Source organism: Perognathus longimembris, chromosome 16 (assembly GCF_023159225.1).
Source record: "Perognathus longimembris pacificus isolate PPM17 chromosome 16, ASM2315922v1, whole genome shotgun sequence".
Taxonomy (NCBI): Eukaryota; Metazoa; Chordata; class Mammalia; order Rodentia; family Heteromyidae; genus Perognathus; species Perognathus longimembris.
In genome coordinates this window covers 4,262,631-4,273,981 of record NC_063176.1, presented here as the reverse complement: position 1 = coordinate 4,273,981, position 11,351 = coordinate 4,262,631, and the positions used below count along the sequence as shown (strand labels likewise).

General features: G+C 36.5%; 1 protein-coding gene across 1 annotated transcript in view; it reads right to left on the bottom strand.

The window, feature by feature from the left end:
* Positions 1-5,438: 5,438 nt before the first annotated feature.
* LOC125364900 (UDP-glucuronosyltransferase 2A3-like) overlaps positions 5,439-11,351 on the bottom strand; it is a 49,990-nt gene continuing 44,077 nt past the window's right edge. Inside the window, exons 4-6 of the mRNA XM_048364671.1 lie at positions 9,468-9,555; positions 8,493-8,712; positions 5,439-5,718 (exon numbers count right to left, since the gene is read on the bottom strand). Of these exons, the coding sequence (XP_048220628.1) occupies positions 5,439-5,718; positions 8,493-8,712; positions 9,468-9,555 (588 nt within the window). The remainder of the gene's footprint in view (positions 5,719-8,492; positions 8,713-9,467; positions 9,556-11,351) is intronic.

The window sequence follows — 11,351 nt, the reverse complement described above, 5'->3', positions numbered from 1 at the left end:
CTTCAAGATTGATATTTCCAGATCATTACATAGTTCTATTTCTAGGTTATTGAGAATCTTCCATGTTGCTTTACATAGGAGCTGCACTGATTTGCGTTACTACCAACAGTATACAACATTTCTTTTCCCACCTATAACCTGGTTAGCATCTGTTGTGTTCTTTTCAAACATTTTACATTTGTGTTAACATTTCTTTATAATATGGGGGCGGGCTTGCTTTCCTTGTGATATCTTCCTACGTACACATTGTGTACTCTGAACATATTTTCCCTTTCCACTCTAGTCTCATTCCTCTCAATTCTCTCTCCTCCTTTCTCAAATAGCATTTGGTAGATTGTATTATGACAATGTCAGAGACGTGTTTGTTCTGTGTCCTTTTTTCTTCTTTTCTCCACAGTATTTAGTCCTTTCTCTCTTCCTCCTTTTTCTGAACCCTCCTAGCAGCTCTTCCTTTTATATTCATTGACCTTGGCCACTAATTACTATCATCATCTGCATTATCATCATTAGATTAGCTGTGAACCCCCAAAACGAGCATGAAATTCAGTATTTGGCGTTTTGATTTTTGCTTATAGCAGTAAACATGATGATTTCCAGTTTTATCCACTTTCCTGAAAATGACATCATTTACTTTTTCTCTACAATTATGTTTTACTAAAATATTCCTTTTTTGGATATGCACAATAAAACTTTGGGTTTTATGCTTCACGCAGATCAATAGGCTCAAATCCCCATAGCTCCCAGTTGATCCAGTTATACTATCTACATAAGCCAGGAAAGTAAAACTTTTATAGGAATTCCAAAATTAGAATTGTACATTATTTCATGTACATGCTGAAGAGACCTAATCCCACTTTTTCTTCTTCCCAATCTTAAATACCTTTGGTAAAGACGCAAGCAACATTTTATGACAAGGAACATAACAGTGGCCACACAGGCCAGCAGGAAGCCAATGACATCCAGAGAGTGGTACTGGTACCAGGTGAGGTTGTGGGCAAGTGGCCCCAGGTGCTTGGCTCCTTTGTGGTGAATGACAAATTGGATTCCGAATACAACTCATGATTCCACAAAACTAGAGAGAAAAGCAAAGGATTTTTCTTTTGCTGACTTCAAGTAAAAGCCAAGAGCTTCTTAATGACACTGCACTTAACCAGTGACAAAAATCTTGTTAGACACAAGAATTTCTAAAGTAGAAAATAGAATCAGTTAAGTTTCAAAGGCAAAATTAAAGCTTGAATTATCCTGTAACCAATTATTAATGTAGCTGTTGTTCAAAGTTCAGAATTTTATCATCCTTTAGAGACAGAAGGACAATTTAATGAATGAGCTTTTTGTCAGGAATTTGTATTTATCTTTTATCATTGGTTAATTAGTATATAACAGTTTGTTGCCCCTCTCTTTCTTTGTGTGTTGGAACTGGGGCCTTGGCACAGTCCTTGAGTTCTATTTGCTCACGGGAAGAACTCTATCACTTGAGCCACAGCTCTCCTCTGGCTCTTTGGTTGTTATTTGAAGATAAGAATTTCATGGATTTTCTGCCTGGCCTGACCTCAAACATCAGTCCTCAGATCTCAGCCTCTTGAGTTGTTAGTATTACAGGGATCAGCCAATGGCACCCAGCCTTCTTTTTATTTCTTGACCTGCTTGTTCCATTATAACCCTCTCACTTTCCTTTTTCTTTAATAAACCTCTTTTAGAAACATCTCAGTTTTTCCTGTTATACAAGTAAAAGAAAGGAAATGGAAAAACAAGAACAATTGAGTTCTGGACTCGTGAGTAATAATGTGCTGATATTTAAGTACATCTGATTACTCATATTTTCAAGTAGAATACCAAAGATGATTACTAATATTTTCTTCAGTCTTTCTTCCACAGAGTTCTATCTTGATGTCACTATTATTGATTTTGGTAGCATGGGCATCAAATATGCATGATTTTTGGAACTAGGGAATAGAAGGGGAACATCAAAATTGAGAGACAAAGGATAAAAGACAAACAATTGTGAGGGTAATATCACAAAACTATATGCTGTAAACCAACTGTACAACTCATGTTGTGAAATACTACAAAGGAGGTCGCTCCATAATGATAAATGGATGAGTACAAACAAAAGAGAAATGATAATTCAATGCGTATTTACCCTATTCTGGAATTATATGAATTAAACATTATTAACCTAATACTAGTTTGCTGATACGAAATAACCCTTAGGAGACTAAATATCCAACTTCCATTAAAGGACAGATTATGTAGGCTTAAAAAAGGTTTATAATCCATCTTCCAGTCAGGGCCTTACACTAAGGGCCTAGGCATTTTCCCTAAGTTTACCTCCTCTCTTTTTTTTGTGCTGAAGCATAGCATTCTACCACTTGAGCCAAAGTTCCAATCGCAGCTTTCAGTGTTTAATTGGAGATAAGAGTCTCACAGACTTTCCTGCATGGACTTTTTTGAACTATGATACTCAATCCTAGTCTTGTGAGTGGCTATGATAATAGGCATGAGCTCTCAGTTTCTTTTTTGCAAACTCTCTACTTTCATATAGACAAGTAAGAAAAATACATTTGTTTTTGTGAAGAGAATAATATTCCTGAGTCATAATGACAGTGATCCAGAATACCTGGCAAAAATGGGAGATCAAAGTTACAAAACTGACAATAATTAACTAGTAATTCAAGGTCAAATAAAGTTAGATTTGGAAAACATTGTCAGTTATTTGGAAATAATTGTCAACGAGCAACTGATAAGGTTTAAGACAACACAAAGTGTAAAACTGGAGCGAGTAATCTGAATCAGTTCAATAATTCAAAAGCTGAGTAGATATAGCTCACTAATCAGTAAGAATTAAGAGTGTCTAAAGGAAAGAGAGGACTAACATCAACTTACAAAATATTGCATAACCTGTTACCTAGTTCGCTGGAGCACCAAGGTGATTTTCATTGTGAGCTCTTCTAATCATGTTTACTCAGAAATCCAGAACATTCACTAAATCTCTCCTTTTCTGATCATGCTAGTCATTTATTTTTTCATTCATTCAATTGTACAGATTTCATCTCAGATAATGAATGCATCTATAACTTCAAAAATCTGTAGTAGTGTTTATCATCTATTTTACCATGTAATTTAACATGAGAGTGATCTTCATTGTTAGCTCAGAAAATGTACATGAAAACATTTCTTCTGTTAAAACTTAATGGCAAAGAGCACTAATACTTTGTTTTTATAACCTATACATTGATATTTACTAAATTTTAAAAAATGAGATAGATGATATATTTAAATTTCAATAGAGGGTAGCCATCCTTACCTATTTCTTTTCTGAATATTATGCTCATCATTGGTCTTATTGATCGTATCTCTGTTTCTGTAGCACTAGGAATTCAAATGAGAGTGCTTTGCTTGGAAATTGTTGTAATAGCTAAGCATGTATGGCATTGCCTTTACTGGATTCAAACCATTACGATACTGTCACCACTTCCTACGGATCTGGTTTTACAGACAGTCAACATCATTGTCTCTCAGACTCCACTATTTATTTATTGTCAGTCCTGAGGCTTAAGTTCAGGGCCTGGACAATGTCCCTAAAATCTGTTTTCTCAAAAATACTGTTCAACTGCTTTCATTTACCACACTACTGGCTTTGAAATAGGATCTTCAGATCTCAGCCTCCTGAGTGGCTAGGATTACAGGCATGAGCCACCAGCATCCAGAATAATGCCTGATTTTTTTTATATTCATAAAACAGAACTGTTAAATATTTTCCATATGTAAAAGCAATCATCTTTTCCATCATGTAATTATTTGAACCTATCTTTTGTCAGGAAGAAATAATATTCTTCAATTAATTTCTTTCTTCCCTGTAGTTTGCTTTGCAATTTGTGTTCTGAGCTCAGACTATGACAGCAGAGTCTTAAAAGGTGGTTTGGGGAATCTTTGCAATTTTAAATGTTCTCTATATCTTCAAAATTGCTTTACAATTCGCTCTATATGTTACAATTCATGAATAAGTACAAATATAATTTAGGGTCTCAGATACTCAGTGTAAGTACTCGAAGCTAGAAGTAATTGTAGAAAAAAATTAAAACAAGAAGCAGGATGTCATGTTTCAAGAGGAAGGAAATGTAGCACTACTCTCTAGTCAGAAATTGTCTTCAAGAGTCTCACTGGTCTCTTGAAAGGAAGAAACACACATTTTCTTGCTACACAATTATATGGGATAATTCAGTGACACAAAATGATCACTTGGGAACTCAAGGTGGTACAGGAGAAGAAGCCTTCATTTACCACTGAAGATTTTACTTGGTGGCCCACATTAAATGAAAGCCTTTGAGACTCTACAGATCTTGCAAAAAAACAACAAAAACACACACACACACACACACACACACACACACACACACACACACATCCTGAATTTCAAGAGGGATGTGCACTACATATTATTCCATGCCACTAAACACATAGCAACAACATTGCTGAGTTACTCATCAGATATATCCTGGCTATTACCACACCAAGTGATGTGTTGGTCAATTCAGGAGACCACAGTATTTTTTTGATCATGAGAACATGACACAAAGAATGGACAATGGGGGGCTGGGGATATAGCCTAGTGGCAAGAGTGCCTGCCTCGGATACACGAGGCCCTAGGTTCGGTTCCCCAGCACCACATATACAGAAAACGGCCAGAAGCGGCGCTGTGGCTCAAGTGGCGGAGTGCTAGCCTTGAGCAAAAGGAAGCCAGGGACAGTGCTCAGGCCCTGAGTCCAAGGCCCAGGACTGGCCAAAAAAAAAAAAAAAAAAAAAAGAATGGACAATGGACAACCTGAAGCTCTTCCACCCAAGGCATGCCATTATCAGTAATTTTTCACTTCTTTTGTAGTTATTTATCTTCAGATAGATCTTCAGTCCACGATGATTCTCCTTTCCTCACTTCCTCTTACTCGTTTTTTATGTTTATGAAAATCTCAGTTGGCTTTGACTCAACAGAGGTTAACTTCAGTTACTGTCGGTTGTCTCCTGTATTCCAGAAGTCTGAATAATATTGGTTACCTCTTTAAACCCATCCCTCACTTTTATGTTTTGAACAGACATAAAAATAGTCCACCTGATTATGCTTTATTTAAATATTCCCTTTTGGTTATGCAAAATAAAACTTTGGGTTTTATGCTTCACTCAAATCAATAGCCTCAAATTTCCTCTGGTCCCACTTGATTCAGTTATACTAACGACATAACCCAGGGAAGTGAAAGTTTTTGAGGAATTCTGAATTAGAATTGTACCTTATTTCAGGTTTAATCGGGAGTAAGATACACAGGAATATACAGAAGGTACAGGTTTGGTAAACCCTGAAGGGTTTGTTGTTTGTTGATTGTGCTCTAGTTCATTAGGATGGTCTTGATTCGTAGGCTCTTAGTCCACTCTGTGTGGTGTTGAAAGCTCTACTCCCTCTTTTTCTTCTTTCCCATCTTATCAAATGTTTGGTAAGCAAGTAAGCAACATTTTATGACAAGGAACATAACAGTGGCCACACCGGCCAGGAGGAAGCCAATGACATCCAGAGAGTGGTACTGGTACCAGGTGAGGTTATGGGCAAGTGGCCTCAGGTGCTTGGCTCCTTTGTTGCGCATGACAAATTCGATCCAGAAGACAGCTCGGTCCAGAGGCTTCATAGGCTGATCATGGTGAATGGTTGATAGCCACATAGCGTTCTTTTTATAGCTAAAGGCAAAACAAATTGATATCTGTTTATGGAATGAACTAGAAATATGTTAGAAGATTTCAGTAAATGTTAAAAATGATTCCATAAAAGTTGAAGAGAGCTGGGGACCGGTGTCTCATGCCTGCAATCCTAGATATTCAAGAGGCTGAGATCTGAGGATCTTGGTTCACAGTAAGCCCGGGCAGGAAAGCCCAAAAGACTCACACCTCCAAATATCCATGACAAAACCGGAAGAAGTTCTTTCTCTTAACTGGTAGCTCACTACCTTTGAGATGAAGAACTCAGAGACAGTGCCCAGGAAATAGAAATGATTTTGTCTACTGTTTCCATAGACATCTTAATGTGAAAGGGTGGAGCTTCTTAATGACATTAGATTTAACAATTTAGAGAGATATTTTAAAAGCATGATTTACTAAAAATCGACAGGAGAATCAATTAAGTTTCAAAGGCAAAACAAAAGCTTAGCTTCTCCAGTAAGCAATTACAATTGCATGTGTTGTTCAAAGTTCAGAATTGCATCTTAAGTTAGAGACAGATGGACAATTTGGTGCACAGTTGTTCCCCCCACCACCTTGAGTTATATTGGTCTTTTATCAGTGCATTATTTTATAATAATAAAATCTCTCTCTCTCTCTCTCTCTCTCTCTCTCTCTCTCTCTCTCTCTCTCTCTCTCTCTCTCTTTCTGTCTCTCTCTCTCTCTCTCTCTCTCTCTGTAAAATTTGGTCCTGGAAATTGAGCTCAAGGCCTTGGCAATGTCCTGGAATATATGTTTGTCACAAAGGAAGAGTTTCACCAGTTGAGTCAGGGTACTACTTCCGACTTGTTTTTTGTTAATTGGTGATAAGAATGTTATGGACTTTCCTGCTTGTCCTGACATCAAACCTCAGTCCTCAGGTCCCACCCTCTTGAATACCTGGGATTTCAGGCATCAACCCTGGAACACAGACTTCCTATTATTTCTTGACCCTAACACTTACTTGATCCATGGTTATTCTATAACTTACCTTTTCCTTCAAATGGGTACTGAACTTAATATACTTCTTTAATGTAAGGGGTAAAAATAGAGTTAAATGCATTAATAACTACTGATATGTTTGATACCATAAGCTGTAGTATGCATTCTCTAATTAAATAAACCCTTGTTTTTTTCAGTATCAACATTGTATCTATTCACAATTTAAAACAAAACAATATTTCAGAAAGTTACTTTTACATCCAGTCAGTCTATGAAAGACACATTGGTTTTCATAGGAAGGAAGAGAAAATATGCCTCAGAAAATATTTGTTAGGAGTCCAATACGTGTTTGGAAATCAAAGTGAGAGCCAGAGGCTGATAGCTTCCTCCTGTAATCTTGTCTATCCCAGGAGGTTGAGGGCATAACAAGCACAGCTCAAAGTAGACCGGACAGAAAAGTCCTTAGGTTTCATCTTCAAAATATCCATCGAAAAGCAGGATGGGAGTCAGAGCTCAAGGGGCAGAACGCCAGCTGGGGAATTAAATGAGCTAAAAAAGCATTGAGTTCAAACCCCAGGGCCTTGAAAAAGCATCAAAGCAAAATTGCTTTTAAATGTACCTACTATACTATTACTGTATGTACATTCCAAAACATAAAGCTTTATTTTGCAGTCATGGTGAAAGGAGAGACCTACAGAATATTGCTCCTAAGAGTGAATTTATAGTAGTATTAATGAAATTATTGCATGTATTGACATAATTTGAATTGCAAATTATCGCTATTAAACAGCAATTTGTGAATTCTACTTTTGAGGTTAATTTTTTTAATTATAATATTTCTCATTATGAAAAACATATTTCTGAGGGTCTAATAATATCCACAACGTTTTTCTATTAGGATTAATCAGGTAAATTCAAAAATCATACTGAAAGAATTACAGAATTCAGTATAGATAATTTAGGCATCATAAAATGCAATAGCAATTAGAACTTTGATAGCTTACTGTTTAACAAAAATATAGACCATTGTAGAAGTATTTTTTAAAGGAAAACTTAAAAAAACACAAACTGAAATGATGGGTGTGTTCATCCTTTTCTCTATAGCAACATGTAGTATTTATGGAGTATTTATTTTATAAACTTTTATTTTATCAACAGTAACTAGTGAGATCTTAGGCTGTAAAAAAGTGTTATAACTGAACTGGAGTGATGCGTGTCATTTGTGGAGGGAACATTCATGCTCCCCCAATTCATTGCTTTCCTCAACTTCCTTGCAGTCATTGTGTTACCATCCTAAGTGATTCCTTTCAGTCCACTTTTGCTCTCTTTTAGAATTCTCAAGGGTTTGAAAATTCTTTCCCTTTAAAATCTGTGGTGAAAATAATAACTTATGATGGCTGGAAATGAAAGTACATCCCTGAAATCTCAGCATTGCAAAAGCTAAAAGATGATCCTCCTGAATTTAAATCCACCCTCACCTATACAGCCCAACCATGTTTCTACATACACACTGATATGCACACACACACACACACACACACACAGCTATTGTGATTTGTTACATACATGATAGGTTAATGATGAAGTCTTCAATAGTAATCAACTATAAACTGATGGTAACTCTGAACTGATGGTTCCGACGCATAAATATAGGCATACTACCTGAACAGTGGGTATTTACCAATGAGGAGCAATTCCCTAGGTTTAATGACTAGAACACCACACCCTCACACACACACACACACACACACACACACACACACACAAACAAACACACACACCACACACAAAAAAAACATACTCAAGGTTATACTCACAGAGGGTTGTTAATGACGGTTTCCAGTGCTCTGAGCAAGTCTTTACTTGACAGTGTTCTTATATCCAGTTGCACAGCTGCTCCTTTGGCCACCATGTGAGCAATGTTATCATGTTGTTCCCCAAACAAAGGAATGCCCACCATGGGAACCCCGTGATGGATGGCCTCGTAGATGCCATTAGCTCCACCGTGAGTGATGAAGGCTTTCATTTTGGGATGACCTACAATTAGGTGAATTTCAATAAAATTGTTCATTAAACTTCTTAGTGACAATGTACAATATGAGGCAGGGAAAGGAATATACTTTTCCAAATAACAATTATTGAACCTATGAAATTACCTTTAAATGGCTTTCTTATCTCACCTCAAATAGCCCTTAACTGACTTGAGATATTATTAAAATTCTTAGGGTATGTGCCTTAGATTTTGTGCAAATTGAAATTTGAAAAATGAATGTATCACTTTCAGTTGTCGAGATAGCAAAAGCACCCAATGGATAATATAGAACAATTCCTGAAGCAAAAAAAAAAAGTTCACGTTAAATTATGCTCTCATCAACTTAAAAATAGAGCATTAGCCAAATGAATGAGGGATGCTTGAAACGCAATATATTATCACTTCCTCTTAAGAAACAAAACTCTTTATCACCACATAAAATTCAGACTCATCTATAATAAGACAACAGTATTTGTTTCAGTGGCATTAAATTGCTAATGTAATGTTGGAAATGAGGGACAGATAGATGACCTCAGATAATTATAGAAAATTCTTTGTCCATGGTAAATATACTTTGATAAATAATATACTGTTCATAAACTGTTAAAGCTTATTTTCCACAAGATGGGATTATAAACATAAAATTATGGTTTCATTTTTGAGTTACTTCTAGAATATCTCCATGTGTTTCCTGTTGTATTGTCATCAACTACTTCTACAGCTACTCATGCTTTTGGTATTTGATTTTTCATTGTCTTACCAAGGAGGTCGTTCTGGGGGAGCCACTTGTACAGCCGAGTATTCTTTCCTAAGCTGTCTGGTTTCTTCCCATTAAATCTCCAAAGAATCTGTGAGGTAAACACACTGTTATTTTAAGTTTGAAAATGTCACTTTTTTTTTTTTTTTGGCCAGTCCTGGGGACTGGACTCAGGGCCTGAGCACTGTCCCTGGCTTCTTCTTGCTCAAGGCTAGCACTCTGCCACTTGAGCCACAGCGCCCCTTCTGGCCATTTTCTGTATATGTGGTGCTGGGGAATCGAACCCAGGGCCTCATGTATATGAGGCAGGCACTCTTGCCACTAGGCCATATCCCCAGCCCGAAAATGTCACATTTTAATTAAATTATTTTCATAGAATGGATAAAGAAAAAGACAAGAAGGGTCATTTTGAGGACAATACCAAACTGAGAGAAAAGAGCTATCAACACTTCCCATACTTAATTTTCTATTCAATAAGATTGAATACAATCTTAATTTTAGTGTACTTAGGTACATTAATGTAATACATGACAAATAAATGTATTCAAGATATTTTTACGTGGTGAAAATTATAGATCTGTTGCAAGGTAAGTATCATATATTTACTAAACTAGCTCTCATCTTCTAATGTTAGCTAGTAGTCTTTATAAAGTGACACTAGGGTAATATTCTCTTATTCCAAAGAGTGTTATTTTACTTTAACATGATTTGATTGGCTTTTACTGCTTATTCATGACAAATAGTTTATATACACAGTTGTCCCTGGAGAGAAGGTCTGTGAAAAAATACTGTCCAGTTAACCAACCAGATATAGAGTCCAAATACTTAGCATTATGTACTTCACAATACAGAATATTGTATTTTATTTTATTTTTTTGCCAGTCCTGGGCCTAGGACTCAGGGCCTGAGCACTGTCCCTGGCTTCTTTTTGCTAAAGGCAAACTATGCCACTATGCCACTTGAGCCCATGCACCACTACTGCCTGTTTTCTATATATGTGTGCTTGGGAATCTAACCCAGGGATGCATGTATACAATGCAACAGCTCTTCCCCCAAGGCCTTTTTCCCAGTCCGAGAGTATTGTATACAGGAATATTATATTACGTAACACTCAGCATTATGGAGTGAATACATAAAACTCCCATGCTACTCTTCCTATGAATAACCTCACAAATCTGTAGGTTATAAACTAACATTCAGACTCTTGAAGACATGATCAACATGGGAAAATTTATCTGGACAGACAGACAAATGGACCTCAGAACCAATCCTGTGGTGGTTGCCAAGGGACAATGGTAACACTCACATCAACAATTCACACTGTTGTGCTGTATGTTAAGGCTACAGCTTCTTCCTCATTACCAACACACAAGCAAATGTTATTGTTGTAAGTATTTTTTGACAAACCTGATCAAATCTTTGTAAATAACTCTTTATAGTTAATGAATTCATTTTAGTAATTACAGGAAACCAGTTTTAGATTATGAACTGTTAGTTGTGAAGTCTAGGAAATTTTGAACATAAAATTCATGATACTAACAACTTATTAATTATCACTACTCTGGGAAAAATCACTGAATGTAGAAAATAGATCTGGCTTGTAGTTCATAAGCCATAGGGTTGCTGAAATGAAACTAAATTGTAATGGTGCTACCTTTATTTTTCAGGCGACTATGTACCCATTCACATGAACTGTAGAGATCTGGTTTCAGATATGAATAAAGGCTAGTCCAGTAGGACAGGTTGGGTTTTTTTCTCTTAATGAACTAAGCTGAATAAATACATGGAAGGAGAGATTAACCTCCCCCTTCCTTTCTCTGAATAACCTCCTCATGGGTCAATTTCAAAATTGAAGGAAATGATTACTTGGGAACAAGAAACTGTATA